Below are 22,312 nucleotides of genomic sequence, written 5' to 3' on the forward strand. Positions count from 1 at the left end.
ACTTTTTTTATATGTATAAAATTGTGTCATATACTGTACGTGTAAAATAGTACATCATTTGATATATTCCTGTACTGTGTCGTGAAACATATACAAGGAATATAAAGACAGCATTCTAGTATATTTCACAGCAGTATTAAAAGTTGTGTGCAATGTGGAAAATGAAAGTTTTACCTTCCTATTTGTAGCTCAGTTGGTAGAGCAGCTGGCTACGGACTGGAAGGTCAAGGGTGGTGATGGGATTTTCTCGTTGCCAAACTTCCAGAACAGCCCTGAGGTTCACTCAGCCTCCTATCAAATTGAGTACTGGGTGTTTCCCGGGGGTAGAAGGCGGTTGGAGCATGGTGTCAACCACACCACCTCATTCTAGTGCCGAGATCAAGAAAGCATGGGGCTCTACATTCATGTCCCCCAAGTGTCTTCATGGCATGTGAAGGGCTACTTTTACCTTTTATCTTCCTACTATTTAGGTGCATAATAAATTATTGGTTTATTTATGCATGCTTTTTGAATGATTGTTAAAGAAATAAAGATACAAGCAAAAATTCAGTAGATAATATGATAAAGAATTAAATCATTACAAAACACGCAGAATGTATTTATAATGAGGTGTCACTTAATGACATGTAATTAAATTTTCACGAAAATGTTGTTGTTGTTGTTGTTATCCAATGCTGGGCTTTGGCAATGAAGCCATTAGCATTCTTGCTCTCCAATATTTCTCTGTTAATTAGCATAAGTGTAACCGTTTTTTAAGTGGGCACCAATTTTTTGTTTGTAATGGTGGTTACATCACCCACTCACGTAAACCCCCAGTATGACTGGAGAGCCACACCTGTCGTTGGTTAATGGGTCCATCGGACCTGGCCGGGAGGAGTTTTAGAGTCCACCGACCTTTCTCACAAGCACCACTTGTGGAACATTTCTACGCCGTGGCAGGCCAGCGTAAGAGATGAAATAGCATTTCCTCTATTTCTGATGTTGTGGTTATACCGCCAATACTCGGTCCCCAGAGCCTCATCTGTAAAAGCAGGTTGCACCACGAGCAGGTTGAGGTTGGGTTTTGGATAGGAGAGGTTATGGAATGCACTTCACTGTCCCTTGCAACCTTTTCACAAAAATGTTAAAAATTATATTTTATTAACAGAAAGAGAAATTTACTTCAAAAAGCAATGCAATCATAATTTGTTTTATGCTGTATTTAAAAAAAAAAAAAAAACATTTTATTCATGTTTAATTCTGCACATAGGCCTGCTCACATAAAACTGCTATTCATATTATATCTTTAACAGACTCTGCAACTATAGTGCTTCTCTGACCTAGGGTCATTTAAGACTGATTTGAATCTCAAGCAAGCATTCATGTAGTGTACATGTATTCTGGAAATATTACTAGGTCAAATGTGATTTTGTTTTGTTCATTTTGAGAAAGAATACTCATTCTCCAGTGTACAAATGCTCCTCTTCTTCCAGCTATAATGCAACTATCCTGCTGTGTTATTTTATTAACTTAAGCAGTGTGTCTATTGGTTCTAATGTTATTTTAAATATTAATCTGCATGTGTTACTGATATACTGTCAAATTGTTTGAGATCATCATCATCATCATCATCATCATCATCAACAACAACAGCAACAACAACAACTGTTATTTTAAGCCTCTGTAGGCATTGGAATGTTTATTAATGTAGCCTAAAAAAATCTGTATCAAGAAGATAATACCATGTTACACGTTTTATGTTTCGCAACAATGTAATATGTCATGTGTTAGCATTGGTATTCCTATTTGTAGATCATATTCTTGAATTATAATTTATAAGACATACATAAATGAAATTATTTTCTGTGTATCAAAATAATAAACTTCCTTTTTCTGTATTGCACACAAAAGACATTTTTCTACAATCTAAAAAAATAAGGTATCTGATTTTCTTTATATATTTTGTAGAAATGAATAGATTGATTACAGATGGTGAGTGGGACAAACCCACATGCCTTAGACTACTACACATATGGGCTCATTATGCTACCTCTAGAATTTAATTTTAATTTGTGCAAGAAATGGCTTGTACGTTGTAGACCTCTCATCCAGAGACAGAATTCTTTTATATGCTATAAATCTACGACTTGGTCCTCCCAACTTTTCTTAAGAGAGCCTCGTTAAGTACTTTTATCGCTCTATCACTCTCAGCTGGAAACCTTGGATCCAGTGACAGACATGGTAATTAATAAACCATTGGTGATGGTTGTAAATTGCATGGTGTAAGTAAATGTATGTAGCACGAATTGATATAAAATAACTGTCTGTATGTTGTAATAGCTTTTAATATAATTTTTATATTTACGAAAAATCTATATTTAATGTGCTGGAAATATTAAAAGGTATAAGACACTTGCAAAGGTCTTCTGGAAATTAGTACTCATTTGTGTGTCACACGGATCATACCCATGCAGATGAATGAACCTGGTTATTGAAGGTAAATCATATGTTTATTGCATTCTGTGAGAATTTCACTGTATTAATAGAAATTGTGTTGTTTCTGTGAGTATTTAAAATGAATAAGAAAATACAGAATGCCATCACACATGAACATGTGAAGTTAAATCTGTGATTTGATTTCTGAAAGCAAACATACATAATCATGTGAGATTTATCGTAATATTAAGGAAGTTTATGGCTATGATATGGATGAATTAGCAGTGATGGTGTTAAATGTTTAATATGGGAAGGGAGGATATCCATGATGATGAACAAACTGAGTGTCCATCGTCATTATGGATGGTTTGTTGCATTTCATCAATGAATACATCATAAAGAATAAGCGTGTCACACTTCACAGAATCCATGAACAATTTTCACATGTTTCTCGTACTATAATCCATGAAATTGTCACTATCTCAGGTATGTAAAAAAATTGTGCGAGATGGTTTCATCATGTGCTTAGTAGTTAACACAAAATACACTGTATAGCTGCTGCATTGTCTTTTTTGGATCGATACTTGAGTAAAGAAGGTAGATTTCTGACAGACATCGTAACAGGGGACAAAACGTGGGTTTCCTATGCTGCTCCTGAGAACAAACATCAGTTGATGAAATGGTATCACCCTCATTCAACATCCAAACAAAAGAAGTTAAAGCCGACACTCTCAATTTGGAAAATCATGTTAAAAAATAAAATAATGTTTCAGTTTTCTATATCTGTGCTTATTTTGGTCCTATGTCAATTTAAAGCCCCTCAGAACGAATTTAAAGGGTCCAGAGCGATATTATATACTTACCATATACATGCTCTACTTTGACACTCGTTTTCTCGATTTTCCAATTTTCAACATTTTGTAACATTCAAAATGCTCTAATGAATGCAGTTTTTCTCCAGGCTCAGTGAAATTTTGCATAGATGTCCACATAAGCATGTGAAGTAAACTGACACATGTGTTTTCTTCTGCTATTGAAAATATTCAAATCACTATGTGTTGAGAATGTGATAAGTTTAAAAAAAAACTGAAAAATTAACAACTAAAAGAGTAAATATTTTTTTTCTCAAAAAGAAATTGGAAGAATATGAAAAGCATGTGTCATATTTTACATACACCTATCAAGAATAAATTAAATTAAAATACGAGTATAAATTTAAAGAAATATTATGTAAACTTTAAAATTGGGACAATTATAATTCACTGTTAAAAAAACAACAAAAAATTAATTATAAGTAAAATAATTGGAATATCAAAGTGAAAATTTGTGTATTGTATGTCCACATTGTAAGAAATATGTGGTAAAAGTTTCAGACTAATTGGTTTATAATTGTAGAAGTTAGAAATTTCATCGATCTATAGCCTTAAGAGGTCTTTCCAGTTATCTCTTTTCAGTTGATTGGTAATTAAGGACTTATTTTGGCTGACTGAAGTCGGGCATTCAGTCACTTTGGGCCGTTCTTTTTTTCTGTATTCTTCTACAAAAGTTTGTATTAATGTTTTAGTGAAATTATTTTATCTCATATGCATCATTCCTAAGAGAAGATTAAAAAAAAAACTTAGGTTCACTGAAGTAAATTACGATTTTAAAGTTGATGATACTGAAGTGTTTTTATGTGACTGAGATACTATGTTTTGCAGCAAATTCCGAGAGAGTGGCAGTGCCATTAAGTGGACCTGGTGGAAAGATTGCAGTGTTCGAATTGAGCAAGACTGGCAAGCTTCCAGATGGAGTGATTCCAACACTGGTGCATGGGACTAACATTATGGACTTCGCGTGGGATCCTTTCAACAATCACAGGCTAGCTGTCGGTAAGGAATGCAAATATTAATATTCCTGTTTGTTTGTAAGACTGCATATTTGTGATGCATGTTTTAACCTACTGTAGAAATTGTATCATCATGAAATTCAGGAAACTTCAGTGTGACATAAAGCCTGATGAATGCTACGAAGAATGTTAATCACTCTAGTAGTGAAGGTGGAAGAAATTAGCAGTCCTATTGTATGTAAGGTTCTGAAACTTTCAAGAATTTGTAGTGAAGCAAAAATTTAAGGAAAAAAAGACGAGAGGCCTATTTCACCATTAAACTTTGCAACTTTACAACATTTCACTTTTCACTTTCCAACTTTTGAAAAGTGAAATGACTTTCTGTTCCTCCATGAATTAGAAACTGCTTTGCACCTTTCATTTCATTCTGCAAAGTCTTTACATATCATTAGTCATTGCAATTCGATATTGTTGAGCTTTATTTCCTAGCCAAAGAAGACATCTGAGTAATTTATTACTCTTCAGACGAAAGAGATAAATTTATTGTTTTTGATTCGAGAAGAGACCCAATTCTTTCAAGAAGAAAATGTGCTTGAGTTGGCATAATTCGATAACGTTCACAGAATTGAGACAAACTTAGGTTATGGAAATTTATCCTCTTTTTATAGACTTTTTTTTTGGGTTCTTTGTCACTTGAATAACTTAATATTAAATTTTCCCTTATCACATTTCTTCTCGAAAATTTTGTCCAAAGCAAAAACATACTGAATATAATTAATTTAATCTTAATGGCAGAGAGATTTGGTTCTTTACAAAAATGCATTCGCTTTTCAGCATATGACTTTGCACTTTTCAAAATTTCTGTAATGGTGAAACAAAAGTAATAATGTATTTGAAAAGTTTTCTTACTTTTCCTTTTCACATTGCGAACCAGTTTTAAAAAGTGATAGTGAAACAGAAACTGCAATGAAAAGTGCAAACTGCAAAGTGAAAAGTTGAAAAGTTTAATGATGGAATACAGTAGGCTCCCTGGTCATGGTTTGGATAGTTAGTTGTTAACATCTCACCATAGTGACTCTGATAAGTCTTTATTCCAACTCTTACTTATGTATTGCATTTGGTTGCACAAAAACCTTATTTTGTTTATTTTAGCATGTGATGATGGTACAATTCGTCTGTGGCTGATTCCGGAAGACGGTCTTGCTGAACCAACAAACGAACCTGATGCAGTACTTGCAGGTCATTCTGAGAAGATTTATTTTATCAAGTTTCATCCCCTTGCAAAGGATGTTCTAGCATCAGGATCATATGACATGACAGTAAGAATCTGGGACTTGGCAACTAAGGAAGAAAGAATTGTTCTGGAAGGACATACAGACCAGGTACTTGAAAATATGTGGTATTCTTTCTCATTTTACAAATGATACTCATACTTGTATGAGTCTGAGGTCTTCAACAGTCACTTACACCACCGTCATGAATCCTTACTGCTGCTGCTGCCACCACCACCACCACTGCCCCCGCCCCCACCCTTGTCCCCATCAGTACAACTTTTCCTAGGATAGCACACATCTCTCCTTCAGGAATATAACTACCAAGGTGCTTCAGAAAGTAAGGCAACAAGAGCTTTCATTGACAAACTTTATTTCACAGGGAGATATACTGATACACAGTAGAAGTGCACTGGTACACATTACTTTTCAACATAATCATTATGCTTGTCCAAACACTTGTTTCAACAGTAGATCAAGGCATCAATGCTGGCATAGAAGAAATCTGCCCCGAAGCCACATCATGATAGCTTGCTGAACAGCTGTATTGCTGTTGAATCGTTTACCATCCAGGTGCTTTTTCAACGGTCCAAAGAGATGGAAATCACTGGGTTCCAGGTCGGGGCTCTAGAGAGGATGGTCCAGTACCTCCCACCAGAAGCGCTGTAATAATTCACGTGTGTTGTTGGCTGCGTGTGGTCTGGCATTGTCGTGCAGCAACAGAACACCTATTGAGAAGAAGTCAAGGCGTTTTCTGCGAATTGCCTCCCACAAATACTCCAGTGTGTGACAATAAGTGGTAGCATTCACTGTTGCTCTAGAAGCACGCTCTTGTAGTCCCAAAAGACTGTCGCCATAACTTTCTTTGCAGATGGAGCTGTTCAGAATTTTTTGCGAAGTGGGAATGATGCGTGTTTCCATGACATGGATGCTTGCTTCATCTCCAGTGTCGCATAATACAACCATGTTTCATTCCCTGTAACAATACAGTGCAGGAACAGCATGCCTTTCTCATGAAACCGCATCAAGTGCTTGAGGGACAATCCCATCCAAGTGGCTATGTGATCTTCTGTGAGTTGCCTTGGCACCCACTGTGAACACATCTTTCAGTATCTCAGCTGCTTGTGGATGATAATATTGCACACTGAGATGTTGAGTTTCTTAGCAATGTTGATAAGTCGAATGCGATGATCATCCTGAATCAGACCTCCTTCAATACGGAACACAGTGCCATCTGCGGTGGACGTGCTTGGCCAGCCCATTTGTTGATGATCTTGCACATCTGTCTTGCCATTATCGAACTCAGTGCACCAAACCCACATCTGTTTCCATGACATAACATTTATCCTGTACACCTCAACAAGTTGACGAATTTTTGCTGGTGGGATGCCCTTAAAATGCAAAAACCGGATCACACTATGCACTTCCATGTTTGACCATGCACGCAGCCATCTTACTGTACAACTGATATTGCGAACATATGACACAACATACGCCATCTAATGGCTGCATGATGAAGCTGTGGTCTGGTGCTGTAGCCCTGGCGGATAATTCGAACAAGAGTGGAATATGTCACCTGTGAGAGAGCTTTTTGAATCACCCTCGTATTTATGAGACTAGACTTCGACTGTCCATTTGTAAGATATGCTCATACCACTTTATTATTATTGTTATTATTATTATTATTATTATTATTATTATTATTACTATTATTATTATCATCTTACATCATTTCATTCATGTTAAAAACTTATAAATAATTTCTTATTGTTTCTTAATTTATTTCATCTCTCTACAATGTTTCAATGAATTGTTTCAGATGTTCAGTTTTGCGTGGAGTCCCTGTGGAGTGTACTGTGCAACAGTGTGTAAAGACAGTAAACTTCGTGTGTACAAGCCTCGTTCCAAGACCCAGCCCATCAGAGAAGGGAAAGGTCCTGTGGGATCACGAGGAGCTCGTGTTGTGTGGGCTCTTGAGGGACGATTTATTGTTGTCATGGGTTTCGATAAGTGAGTTGAATATAATGCTTATAATTGATTACAGTGCCTCATTGTTGAAGCATAAGGGAAACTTTGGAGTAATGAGCTCAGTTAATTTAGCACTGATAGTTCTACCTCTGTAACTATTGATGTGGGCAGAATATTTCAATTTTTCATTGTTCTCTTTCATAATTACTTCATTTCGCCACATTAAACCATGGAATTCAATTAGCTCCTGTAATTTAAAATATAGACAGCTTGAGTTCCAATACTGAGCACTTAAGAACCAAGCCATTGGTTTTTCTTGAGTTGGGTTGATACCCATTTTCAGTTTGTGAATCTTGTATTTCCTTAGACACAAAAAATGACCAATCTCATGTAGTGTAAATTTGTCTAAGTCCTCTTCGGGCAGTGCCTAATTCACACAACTAGGGAAAGTATGTTTATTTTGCACCTAATTTATTCCTTGAATATATCTTCGTTATAGATTAATTAATCTATAAACAGACAGAAAAAGCAACAAACAAACAAAACAAAGGAAAAAGAGAGTGGAGTCATGCATAAGAATTTGTTCATGTGTAAACTGAAGCTCTCATGAAATCAATCAAAGTCTTCCAAAAGAGACTTAGCATTTGACAGCTTTTTCTTTTCTTATGTATATCGACCAGTAATATACCATTGCACATAGAAGGCTGTGTATAGTGAGACTTTTTTTTACCAACATATGTCTACTATTTTCTACCACCAGAGGCCACATTGGTGACCAAGAAATGGAAACGGTGTAATGACAGGGATTGACATATAATTTTGTCATTATTCATCTTAAATGAATTAAATTTGCTAGGCAGGCCAACAGTTTCACTTTTTCATATGATGAAACCTGTGTTTCAATTATTTATCGTTTAGGCCTATATATTCCAGAGCCAAGCACAGTAATCACTAGATCAATGAGGACAGCTAAGTTCAAGATAATTGTTACACAAGGAACTACCTACCTACTCTAAGAGTCATGTCATCTATGAAATACTGATCTCACAAGTTTCACTGCCTCTTTAGCCTCTTTTGACATTTTAATATGTTCAAACTTTTTAAATATCCAGTTATTGCATAACAACTGTCATTGTTTGTGCTTATTTTTCTTGTAATATTTTGTAAAGCGTCTAGATCTATGTGTAAGATTGTACATTTTTATTCTGTTCCTCTTCATAATATGTATTCAGCTCAAGAAGCTGTGAGATGAAGGATCTGTTTTTCAGGATGGCAAGGACATTAGTAATACAGATCATAATGGAAAATTAATGGAATGATAGAAAAACAAACAATTGGACACACTAATGTCTGTTTTTGTAAAACTATAAGAATTTACTGAGAGAAGATGAAATAACATGCCGTAAATGAAGAATAGTGAAATGATGCTTATAGAAGAAGCCAAAGTACTTAAAGAAAACCAGCCTACAGCCACTTTATCCTACATAGATCTGACAGTATTTACTGGAAGGAAATGGTTGGCTCCCTATAGTACTGGTCATGTGCTGCCATCTATGACCTCATACATTTTAGTGCTTTTAGTTTTGATTTCTTTCATATACTGTTTCCTCATGTCATTTTTGGTAGAAAGAAATTGAAAAGTTTTTTTTTTTTTTTTTTGCTATTTACTATATTGGAGAGCAAAAGAGTTAATGGCTTCATTGGCAAGAACTCAGCATTGGTTAGCAATTACATTTTTATGTACTTAATTATAATGTAATGCAGTGACAGCATCTTCCTGTGCCCAAAATCTACACTTTTATCTTCCTTTCCAAGTTTCTCTTCCCGTTCTTGTAATCTCTTTTCGCACATTGCTTTCTTGACTTCCTTCATCCATGTATTTCAAGGTCTGCATCTTCCTCTTTCTCCATACAGAATCCATTCTATTATTCACTTTGACAACCTTTCATTTCCCATCCGTTTCACATGTCCATCCCACTCGAATTGTCTGTACTGTACATAATCCAAATTTCAATTTTCCATATTCATTTTTTGTCTAATATCACTTATGAGGTTCAGACCTGTCTTCGGACAGTTGACTAAACAACAACGCCACCTCATTTCTTATTATTTTATATCTAGAATGTCTGGTTGAATGTCTCAAGAAGTTCATTTCCATTGATAATAATTTCAACAGCAAATTTGGATTCATCTTCCAAGTTTCCACTTCATGTCACTCTACTTTGTTGAACTATAGATTTATGTACTTGAGTTTTGGTGACTTTATATTTTTCTCCCATAACATTGCTGTTGCTGATCTCTCTTTATTATCCAATGACTAATATCTTCTTAACTAGCTTCTTTATTAATTCTGACACCTAAATGTTCAAATTCATTACATATTTTAATGAAATTTTTTCCATCTTTTTTATGTAGTGTTTTTAATTTAATGTTATTTTCAGGGTCTCGGAAAGGCAGATTCAGATATTCAAAGCAGACAGTTTAAATACATCACTGAATACAGTGGGACTGGATGTCTCTCCAGCAATTCTCATTCCCTTTTATGATGAAGACAGTTCTACTCTGTTCCTCACAGGAAAAGTAAGTGCAATCTGCTGTGAAAGAAGAACACTGTCTACTGTACATAAAGATTTAAAGTATTAATAACACCTTATTAATCTTACGAATATTATTTTATGATGCCTTCATTGAGCCTATTTTTCAGAAAATCAAATAGTAAATTACAATAGTACCTCTTACTTTTCCTCTTACTATTTGTAATGTTTAGAATATGGTATATTTGAGGGACAAGTATACATCTGAGATTTTCGACATAAATTTCAACTATTGCCATCATTTAGAAAAGATGTCGAATTGTGTTTGGCACTTTTCATTAAACTAACTGATATGAGTCTTGTGCTTGCAGGGTGATTCAACAATTTATGCATTTGAAGTGACAGAAGAAGCGCCATACCTTTGTCCTCTAAGTCATCATCGTTGCAACACTCTCCATCAAGGACTGTCATTTCTTCCAAAGCATGTTTGCGATGTTGGTAATGTGGAATTTGCAAAAGCTCTGCGACTAACTAACAACACAATTGAGCCACTTTCATTCACTGTTCCAAGAATCAAGGTAATTTAGACAATAAATTGTTTGCCAGAAATAATATGAAGTAATTTTCCTTGACATTAAAATAATTACCCGAGGTAATAGCAGTTGATATTTATTGGACTTTATTTGTATTTGTTTATTGAATCTGTCAGAGAAAAACATCATTTTTAACAGGCTGGGAAGGAAAAGTGGCTTTCATTTCAGATTGCTTTTTACAGACAAGGACATACTATCCCACAGTCCAGTTTCAAAGATATTGCAGTCTTTTGGCTTATTATTTACAGCCTCATATTTTGTACCTTGTTCCTTCTTTTGTCTTCCAGAGCCCTCTGCGTATGAATCTAGAGCTAGCCAGTGAATTTTTTACAGCTTTCTCTCATTTTGGGATAGGATTTTATTTTATTTTACACACTGAAATAAACAGTCTGAGATTCCTTGCTGTACATTCCTTGCGAGAAAAGCCTTGCCAAGAATTTTTATCTGTCCTTATAAGTCCCATGGTGAAGTTTGAAGTCGCTAATTTCATGGTGATCATGGTAGTCACTCGACCATTCTTGATACATAAATAATGAAAGTGCTTTGAATGCATGATCCACAAGTTGTGCTGCTGTTGTGAAGAAATTTTGCAAAGTATAGATTTTCTGATATAATCTGCCTCTTTTCCTCTTTAATTTTCACCATTGACTCAAGTATAGCCATCTGAAGGTCTTTTATGCAGTACGATGACCATACCATATGGTTTGAACAGACCATTCAAACTAACACTTGACCATCATATGACAGGACAATTGTGAAAGCGTCGTAAAAACTTGCAAACAGATTGGCGTATGTGCTCTCATAATCACTCGTGGATTACAGGAAAGGAGAAATAAATATCTAAAAATAGCCTGTGTTCAACATTGGGTATCAAACTGTCTTAATTGTCTCATAGTCATAATCTTATAAACGAAATAAAATTGAAGAGATTTAATATGAAATTATTGGTATTTGAAAATGAACAGTAAGTGTTTTTAACTTCTTTTGAGTAATACAAATTTTCCTGTCCTGCTGTGAATGTCTAGATTCTTTCTCTTTCTTCAGTTCCTTTGATAGGATGTCCTGAGGTCGTTAAATTTTTCACTGTTTCAGTCTTTCTTTTTTTAAATTTGCCACATAATATAATAGTTTTGCATAGGTCCCTTTCTTTTTCATAATGTTTTTCTAGTATTTGAATGTTATGTTCCGCAGGCAGGGATTATTTCTATACTCAGTTTTCTCATCTATTCTTTTTCAAGTCATCATTATGGGAATTTTATGATACATCAATGTAGCAAGCACAGCAGAAAACAGTGCAGCAGATCATTTTTCTCTGTCAAAGTTGTAATAAATTGCGTCATCTTTGTTTATTCTGTAGTCTTATTTCAGTTTGAATCTTCTTGCCACATTATAACAGACTCTTGTTTGATGACATTCTTATAATAATTTTCCATTTTTAATTAATCTCGTCAGACCATCTGTACTCCTGTATAATGTACATTAAGAGAACTTTTACAGGTTGCGATTTTTTTTAACAGTTAATTGTTTATATGTGTTCTATTGCCATCATACTGCAAAAAATGACCTTGACAGTAATTTAGGGTAATGCATTCAAACTGTAGATCTTGTATCTGTCATAGTTGTTGCTTATGGTACAATGTGAAGTGAAGTGGATATACTTTACACTGGGATGGTAATTGTGATTAATGGAGAAATATTGGAATGCTGGCATGGAAAATGGGATACTCTGCTAAAATCAGTCCTAAACAGTCTTTATCCACAACATATTTCAAATGAACTTGACAGGATTTAAACTTCGGTTTCCAGCATGCAAAGCCAATGCTTAAACCATTCGACTAACACTGTGCACTCTTATAATTTTACAAATGAAAAAATTTGTTACACTGCAAGGTTATGTGATCTTTATTCTGCAGCTTTCTCTGCTGTGCAAGGCTTATGATAAAATTTAAGCAGAAAGTTGTGAGTGAAGTGGCAGCAGTGTTTTTTTTGTGATATTTCAACAAATTATTTCTAGTCGAGAAAACAATGAACTTAATTTCATTTGCATAGCATGTAAGAAGTGAGTTTTATAAATGAAAACAAAAAACAAAAATATAAGAAAAAGTTTGCTTCTTATCCAAGATTTATTGAGTAATCAATAGGCCTACTTTTTCAATGCAATCCAAATGTTATAGGCCTACTTATCTCCTGTATAGCTCTTTGTCTGCCACTGTCATTATTTTTAATTTATATGAACTGTAACATTTCTTTGTATGTTGATTATGAATGTCTCCAATATTGTCAATTAGACCTGATAGGCTGGCAGTGTGAAATTTCTTTAACAGATTAACAGATAAATTTTGTCTCTAATCCTTAACTTTCAAGCACAGACTTCTATGACATGGATCTGAAACAATTTATTCACTTCCAAAAGAAGTCATGCTAAGGATCTTCATCACTCTTAAAATGGTTAGCCTTTACTTGCATTTGTAATCACGAGTATTGGACCTATACATAAACATTATAACCACTCAACTTTCACGGACAATTTGTAATTAAAATGTTCTGTAGTAATTTCGGATAAAATAGTTATAACAGTTTGAATTTAAGAAGAATTAGCTCTTTCGGTTAGGCTGTGTGTCAAGATGAATGTGCTTTAAGGAAGATGATGGGTGAAATGTCTGTTTTCTACAATTTTTAAGGTAGTCACTTCATCCCTCTGCTATAAGTATTCTTGCATATAAGTTTCATTATAATTAGGTGAATGGTTTTGAAGTTATTCTAATTTTAAAAAAAATCTTATTTTCAAAATCAATCTATCTCTTGCATTTATTTAAGTTTCATACATGACTTTTGTTACTGCATCTCTGATATGGTTAGAAAATAACTAAGCATCCAGAATTTTAAATTTACATCTATAAATGAAGAGATAATTTTTTAAAGAATATGAAACTTCAACATTTAAATTCTGAATGTCCATTAGATATGTTTTATTTTTTAATTTCGAGATATTTAGTTTATATAAAAAAAATGTTTCGTTACCCATAGTATGTAGAACATTCCGTAAAAGTTCCTAGCACCAAAATTGTAAGAGCCTTTACACTTTGAACATGTGAAAAAACAGCTTATAAAGTTTGTATGGAAGTCACATAATTTTTATGCTTCTGAGCACCACTGCAGAGCACTGAAACTTCCTCAACATGTAAATAAGAGATTGTTGATTCATTTTTAAAAAAATGCGAATTTTGAAACCAAAATTTCAATTTCACCTGTTTCCCTCCTTAAAGGATACAAACCAAAAGTTTATATACAAGAATGTAGTATAGTATTATAGAATTGCATTGTGCTCCAGTTGTCGAAATGTTTTTTTTTTTTTTCTCTGCAGAGCGACTTGTTCCAAGATGACCTGTTTCCACCAACCAAAGTGACGTGGAAAGCAACTCTCACAAGCACACAGTGGTTCCAAGGCATGGACAAGTTGCCATCCAGACAGAGCCTCAAACCGGAAGGAATGGAGAGCTGTGAGTGTGTGTGCATTACTTACTATGAAAAATTTATAAAGGTTTTTTTCTATACAGAAACAACAGTTAAGGATAATTGAAAATTCCAGCCTTAGATTGTATTCAAACATTACCTATATTATAAAACGTACAGTTCTGAAGTTTTGTAAGATGACAGACTGTAGATACATTATAATCTTCTATTTCTAATACCACCACCACCATTTATTACCTCCAAAGCTGCCAGCTAAAAGAGTTTGAAGTAATTGGACTGCTGGTTAGAGAAGCGGTACCACTACTCTCTTCATGAAGATGTGTTTAAGGGGCTTGGAATACCTACCTTTGTTATTCCAAATATAACTTTGAAAGGATCAATTGATCTGCTAAAACACCATCTGTATTTGAAATGAAAGTATTAAGTTCATTAACTCTTTTATTTATTTATTTTTTTCGTAATATTTATGTCGCTTTACGTATGAATATATCTACTGACCTAAAATGTATTTGTAGCAGTTTCGATTTTAAAACAAAATTAATGGTTCACTGAACTTGTAATTATATTTCTGTGCTAAAAATACTCTTTGTCCTTCATGGCAGCTCACAAATGGTGGGCAGATTTCTTGAAATAATATATTATATACTATAGTCATTGTCACTGTTACTTTGCCAATACCGCCCACTTTCACTGTCATTGCCATCACCATGATTAAAAACTACATGCACCACCACCATCACTACTACTACTATGACTACGACCACTACTACTACAAATGACTGTAACTTACTATCACTGCCACAACAACGACTACTACTGTGGAAGTCACTATAGTGAAATGTCTATGACAACACCGACATAACTACAATTAAGATTCACACTATATGACAATTACCACCACAGAGACGACTATGATCATCATCACAATCATAACTACCACTAAAACCATGATTTCTGCTTCTGCAACTACTACCACTACAACTACCACAAACTCCACTAAAATACCACAACTACTAAATAATAATAATAATAATAATAATAAGTTGAGGCTATATTTGTTCATACCATATAAAATGGTTATTCTGCAGTTTGGCAAAGTGGTTATTCAGGAAAGCACTGCCTGCTTTATGAAGGTATTAAACGAAATGAACAATTCAGAGTCTGTGTTGAGTGAAATAAGTGGATCATAAACAGTAACTTAATATATAAGAGAGCACCTTAATATATATGTGTGAATATATAAAATTTGTTTTCTATTAGTATCTGAAGCACAGGGCTCTGCAGGAATTAGTGAGAAGCCAGCAGGCAGTAAGACTCCAGGAAGCTCAACTGCAGCTGGTGGGAGTTTCCCTGGGTCTCAGCAGCCATACAATCGCCTTGGATGGAATGCAGATATAAGTGGATCAACCAAAGAGAAACAGGAGCAGGTAACACATATTTCAGTTAGTGAGTTCCTCATTATGCAATTTTACATTTCTGTTGCTTAATTCATAAGTTATGTAGGAATTACGAAGGAATCTTCTGTTTATTTTTCTAAGGAAAGTTGTTTAATTTACTTAATATGATTTCTATAAACATGCTGGAACAGTTCTTCTACGGGTAGCTGGTTTCGAATACCCCCCAAATAATTTGGCATATTTATTTCCTTAACCGATTAAACAACTTTCGTCTAATTTGTATTAACAGGAAACCTTCTTTCTAGTATCTGCATCATATACTAGTTATCTTTAAGGAGGTTTAGTTGGCAGCAGCTTTACAAACAGATTTTTATAAGCTTTCTAGACTTTTAAGAGTGTGACTTAAGGAGAATACGGAGACAATGCTTCTTTTGTGTTACGTTTATGAAGTGTATGCACCATTTGTCTCCATCCTTAGAGATGAATTGCCATTTCTGTATTCATTAATTAACTACTGAAACATCACGCATAATTCCAGATACAGTTCCACTTCACTTCAAAGTAATTGTTGCGTGACATATTTAAGATTATCTTATCACTGAATACCCCATCATGTTATTAGTATGAGACACCAGCATAGCATTTTACTCTGCTGCAGATCACCTACATATAGCAACAAGTAATAGAGCAATGCGACAGTTGTATCATTATCTCCTATAAGAGAGGAAGTCGTTTTCTTTGTTGCATTGTGTGTGGGTATCTCCAATTATATTCTGAGACATGCAGATAATAAATAAATTCGAATATGTGGAATATTGTATAAGCTGTTGATAAGAAAATAGTTGCGCATACTACATATTTCTTGAAGTTGTCGTAGTTTCTTATCCACTTTGGTAAATTTATATGTTTTCTGGGTGACTTAAAACTGTAGCAGCCCCCAACTCGAATTGTTTTGCTTCTGAACATATCTGGGACACTGTGGACTGGTTCACAACACATGCTTATGCAATTAAAATCTGACATATTTAAAATTAAAGTTTACCTTTTCTTCATTGTTCGAATATTTTTTTAGGAAACTTGTACACCTTAAATATATGTCATGCCTGGATTAGTAAAACAAAAACTTTTGACTATATTTTATCACCACCACTTCAGTCACATGAAAACCTGCTTTCTCACGCACATTAGAACTTCCTGTGGTACAATAGGACAGAAAGATGAGTAAACATGGCCATGTGCATTTGTTTTCTTATAACCATGTGTCTGGCGATGCAGAGTTCTGAACAACAGCAATCTTTGGTTATTAGAGGAGAAAAATTCGCTCCGGCGCCGGGGATCGAACCCAGTCCTTGGTTCTGTGTACCAAGCACTCTAACCAGTGAGCTACACCGAAGTTCAGTCCACAGCACCACATCGAATCCATTGTTACCATAGCAGATAAATTCTGTAGGACCAAAATTAATCTTTACTTAGATTCTTCGTCCAACAGTGCATATACTGTGGAATCTCAGCCACCAAGTCGCTCAATTGAGTGCGCTTCTTGTATAATGGCAGTTGACTTAATAATATATCAAATATATATGGAACATGGAGTAAGGCCACAAAGAGAAAACACTAGAAGAGGGGGATTCGATCCAGTGCTGTGGATTGAACTTCGGCGTAGCTCAGTGGTTGGAGCACTTGGTACATAGAATCAGGGACCCTGTTCAATCCCTGATGCCGGAGTGAATTTTTCTCTTCTACTAACCATGGTTACCATAACAGATAAATTCTGTAGGACCAAAATTAATCTTTACATAACAGCAGCCTTGTTTTGGAATGCAATACATAACCTCCTCAAGGACTTGAATAAATATCCATAGAACCTTAGAGTCTGCCTATGATGGACACTGTTATCTTACATTTGTTTCAGATTCAGAGAGCTGTGAGCAATAGGATGGAGGTAAACTTGAAGCTGGAGCAAGATGACATGGAAGGCGTTGATGAGCGGGAGTGGGTAAGTATTTAGTCTTTAACTTGCTGCAAAATCACACCTGTTATAGAAAATAGCAGGCTACAGTTTTCTCTCTGAAAGCCAGGGAACTACTTCGGGTGATACATTTTCAAATGACCCACTAGTGGCTTAGCCAGCTTTCTCCTAAATTAAGGGGGTAGGGTTTAATATTAATAGAAAGCGGTGTAAATAGTGCCACCTTCAGCATTTTTCTGCAATAAAATCTTGCATGCAACTTGTACTCTGAAGCAAGATTGTATTTACAGGGTCAGTAGTTTTTGTTTTTCTTCTTCTTCTTGGCAAGTATTAGTCCTGTTGCGAAGTTTTATGGCCTTAACAAAAATTTTGAATTTCAATAGTTTTTTTTTTTTTACCTCATGCTGTGTCGTATTTTAGGATTTCCTATTTCTCCACAGCTATGTAATTTGTTTTTCTTTGCATAACATGTGACTAAATATTCGAAATTAGTATTGTAATAATAACACAATACTTGCAGTTTGATCACTTGATGACTCACACTGCTCTATATTATTCCAACTCCTGACCTACAACAACATGTGACGCACATTCAAATTTAGATGCCCTCTCTAAATATTGGGAAGCAAGAAGAAAAATGATTTTTTTCAAATTCAGAGAATTTTCTGTTTTTTTCTTTCCAGCCAACCAGCAAATTCATTGTTCAACACTGTATTAATCTGTTACACAATGAATAATAATTTATCCGCAACCAACTATCAGTAACGTCTATCATAGACTGCGTGCATCAAAAGCTCCACCACACTCCTTAGTTTGATCTTTTTCAGGCCTAAGACTGACATTCTTGCAGATTCTTTTAATCATTCCCTTGCAGTGTGTTCTACAGATTACATTGTCATATGCAACGAGAAATATTTTAACAGGAAATTTTATAAATTTTACGAACTGTTGCTAAACAAAGTTCGATACAGTTTAGTCGTCCGTCCTCATTCATTTAGAAGAGACTGTGCTAGCTGAGTTTCGTGAGTTCAAACTCAACCAGTGATGATGGATTCTAAGATAAAATCCTTAGCCTGTTTTCATTCAGAAGGAAAGAAAATTCTGGAGGCATGTATCATAGATTTTCAGCATGTAAAAGAACCCTTTGCTTTGTAGAAGTCCCTAGACAAAAGTTGTCGATCATTTCTCGGCCATGTTGAATTTCGTTGCTGAGTAATCTCTGCAGTTCAAGGTATCATGAAATAAAAAGCTACTGTTTCACTATTAACACGATGTAGAGTAGGTACATTGCATAGAATCTTTTGATGAACTGGTACTGTTTCAGGAGGACTGAACAGAGCAGAAGGAGGAACACCACCACAGACATGGGACCAGTTACACTTAGGCACGAAGAGCAGACCATGACATGGTGCAAGACAAGGCTCCTCAGTTCGAGGTTTCTCTTGGAGTGTTTGCATAAGTACAAATTTGTTACTATGGAGACACCCATTTTACTGGAAGAAAACCTTGCCCATGATCTCCATATTAAATATGAAACATTCCACAAGTTTTTATTACACCTTTTAAGATTACTATAAGAAATACCATTGCCTTTGTGACTGGCTTGATTTGTACAGGGAACTCTAAGAGAGATCTTGACAGGTAACAGAGTGGCCTTGAAGCTGTCATTTGCAAATCGTGTTCTTTCTCTGTTGCTGACACGTTAATTTCATCTGACAATTTTTTATCATTAAAAACTAATGTTGGAATAGAAAACTTTACATGAAATTGTTCTGTATGAAATGTTATGATTGAAATCAGTATTATTACTGACTAAAGAGGGCACAGATTTTTATTACGGGTATTAAATGGAAATAAAATTAGACACATTTCATTTCATGAAATATTGAGAATGTGGAAATTGAAATTGCATGCAAAATGGACACTGTATTTGATACATAAATGATCTCTTACTTTTTTATTGTGGTATTCTCTCCTGTGTATATAAAATTGTTTTAAACCTTAATAATTGAAGAATTGCTGTAAAAATATATCTGAATAAATGGAGATCAAATGAACGTGGATTTAGAAGGAAGATAAGTAATGAAGATGTGAAATTGTATTTAATGTAAACGTCTAGACCATTCGTGTGTCGTTAATCGTGAAATGACAAAGTTCTGTTCCAGTGAAAATTTTATCGACATATGTGTAATTGATCATTTACTTTATCTCATTATTTCATAAATCTCCACACTTGCTACGGGAGTTTCCCTCTTTTGACTGGTATTAGTGCCTGAAAATAATCATAGGAAAGTCAATTCAAAATGAATATATTACTTTTGTAAACTCTTTCTCCTTTCAGAATGAAACATTAATTTTGAGTTGAAAGACAAAAGTATGTTTCTTACAAAAGTTATATATCTTCCGAATTTAAAATTAAACTCTAGTACTTGAGAAGAATTAGCAGAGATGCAGACAGATAGTTGTCTCTTTTTAGTTTGAATGTCATGTCTAAAGTACCACTATTCTAGTGAATATGTGTATTCTGCTGACCGTCCAGTCTGCAGTTGGAGAGCTGCTTTTATATGACAGTAAAAATATAAGGCATCATTAACAATTTCATACACATTAATTTAATGCTTGAATGCTTTACAATAGCTCTGTAAATGAATATTTTCCAAAGTCAAAAGCTTAAAACGTTTTGCTATAAACAATTTACATTTACTGCTATTCGTAAGTCAACTCCTAGTTTGGGCTGCGTAATCTACATTCCCAAATGTGAGGGAAAGTAATAACTGTAATTCACAGTCTTAATAGTTGGAGGAAGGCCAGTTTCTACATGTAGTTTTGGATGAGATTTTATATGTCAACTTCATTAAACTGGTGATGAGTCGTGAGGGATCGATGTAACTATAGATTCCATGCTTATTTTGTAGTATTTAAATGCAAAGTATTGGAAACAAATAGTACCTACTGTATGCTAATGACTTTCTTATAAGTTGTTTGTTGTTTATATTTCATATGAACTCGAGGTCAGTAACAAATTCTATATTGCTTGTATATATTTGAATGAAAATTTCCATTTAATACCCTTCATTAAATGCTTGTAGCATTTCATATTATTGTTGCTTTTGTCTTGATTGTAAGGTGACTTGAAGTCTGATGTTGCTACATATACATGGATGAGGAAATCCATTTACAAGGTAGCACAACTGTTCATATCCCATATACTGCTTAACATAATAATTAAAACAATTGAACTATTCTGAGGATCTGAACTAGGCTAATTATCTAGTCCATTTGATGCATGTTTGTAAATAATTACTGCTATGTCTTAAGAGCTTTCAAAGAATACAAAACGTCACACTAACCTTTATAATTAAACTTAACATTATTCATTAATATTGAAGGTTATTTACGCAAATTTATGCACAATAGAAAAGGGAAATTTTTAAATAAGTTTATTGATACATGTTCTTGTGATAAAATATAACTCCTCATGAATATTGATATTATTTATAATATATAAAATAGTATTTATACATAATGCATTTCTTTTGTAAGCATTTCTGTGCACATTTTTTAATTAGAAAGTTAGAAGAAATTTATTTTGATACTAATATAGAACACACTTGAAGGATTATGAATTAAAATGTTGCTGCATATTTGTTGAGGGTACAGTACTACAAACATCTATGAAGTCAGTCCAGTTTTTGTGATGTATTTTTATATGGTGCAAAAATATTCCAGTGGCATATTATACAGTGATATTACATGTACATTCGTTATAGGTGAATAATGTATTTTCATGCTGAATAGTTGAAGACGAATAATTCCAGTTTAAAAGAATGAAATTTAACTCTAAATGCCAAAATTTAATTTACAAATGAATAAGAAGTAAATAAATGGTAAAGTATAATATATTGCAATACAAGGGTACTAAGTGCATTATAACAGAATTGAGGAAAAGTTAGAAAAGATGGGACGAAGTCAAATCTTTCCTATTTCCGAGATTCTGTTACACAATTAACACATGTGTAGTGTATACTATTTCATATTATTAGAATTGCAAATGCTGTATAATTTTTCGATATTTTTTGCATTGAAAATCTCGAGTAAAATTATTTTTCAAGGGCTTTCCATATTGTTTAATTGTAGGCCAATAGGTAACTAAGTAATCTTAAGAATAGTTTGTTGATGCTTCGCCATTTTACATTCTAGAGAGTATTATTCTGCTAAAAGATAGTAAAAGTGGATGTTATAATACATCCAATATATCAGATGATTGAAAGTGATGATTCTGTCATGTCCGTGGACATAATATTGAAGAGTTATGGAAAATTGGTTGCAGTTCATTGGTAATGTTATGTTCTAATTCTGTTACAAGTTGTAACAATTATCTGTTTCTTTAGCAACCAGCCAGCATGTTATAAATCCAATTTACAAGGCCTGTCCTCAATAGTGATAAGTACAACAAAAAACACGATTGTGTAAAAAATATTTAACTGTACTCTTAAAACTGAAGTTAATACTTCGTTATTATATGAACGAAGTGTCAAAGTTTGTAAAGTAGAAACTCCACTTTCTGATGCATACAGTCCTTAAATGCACACTCTGCTTTTGTCAGTGACACATCACTTCACATTATATACATACATAAGTGTTCTTCCCCAGGGCAGGTCTTTCACGACAAACCCAGCATTTTTCAATCCTTACTATTTTCTGTCTTCCTCTTAGTCTCCGCATATGATCTATATATTTTAATATCGTCTATCATCTGATGTCTTCTTCTGTCCCGAACTCTTCATTCACCATTCCTTCAAGTACATCCTTTAGTAGGCAGTTTCTTCTCGGCCAGTGACCCAACCAATTTCTTCTTCTCTT

General features: G+C 34.3%; 1 protein-coding gene across 2 annotated transcripts in view; it reads left to right on the forward strand.

The window, feature by feature from the left end:
- pod1 (coronin pod1) overlaps nt 1-21,087 on the forward strand; it is a 64,002-nt gene extending 42,915 nt beyond the window's left edge. Inside the window, exons 11-19 of one of the 2 annotated variants that reach the window (XM_069847115.1) lie at nt 4,116-4,286; nt 5,396-5,625; nt 7,334-7,524; nt 9,924-10,062; nt 10,388-10,594; nt 13,974-14,109; nt 15,344-15,510; nt 17,393-17,476; nt 18,774-21,087. In XM_069847115.1, coding sequence (XP_069703216.1) covers nt 4,116-4,286; nt 5,396-5,625; nt 7,334-7,524; nt 9,924-10,062; nt 10,388-10,594; nt 13,974-14,109; nt 15,344-15,510; nt 17,393-17,476; nt 18,774-18,782 — 1,334 coding nt within the window. In that variant the 3' untranslated portion in view covers nt 18,783-21,087. The remainder of the gene's footprint in view (nt 1-4,115; nt 4,287-5,395; nt 5,626-7,333; nt 7,525-9,923; nt 10,063-10,387; nt 10,595-13,973; nt 14,110-15,343; nt 15,511-17,392; nt 17,477-18,773) is intronic. The other variant, XM_069847114.1, reaches the window with a different exon arrangement.
- The last annotated feature ends 1,225 nt before the right edge of the window (nt 21,088-22,312 follow it).

Source organism: Periplaneta americana, chromosome 15 (assembly GCF_040183065.1).
Source record: "Periplaneta americana isolate PAMFEO1 chromosome 15, P.americana_PAMFEO1_priV1, whole genome shotgun sequence".
Lineage (NCBI taxonomy): Eukaryota > Metazoa > Arthropoda > Insecta > Blattodea > Blattidae > Periplaneta > Periplaneta americana.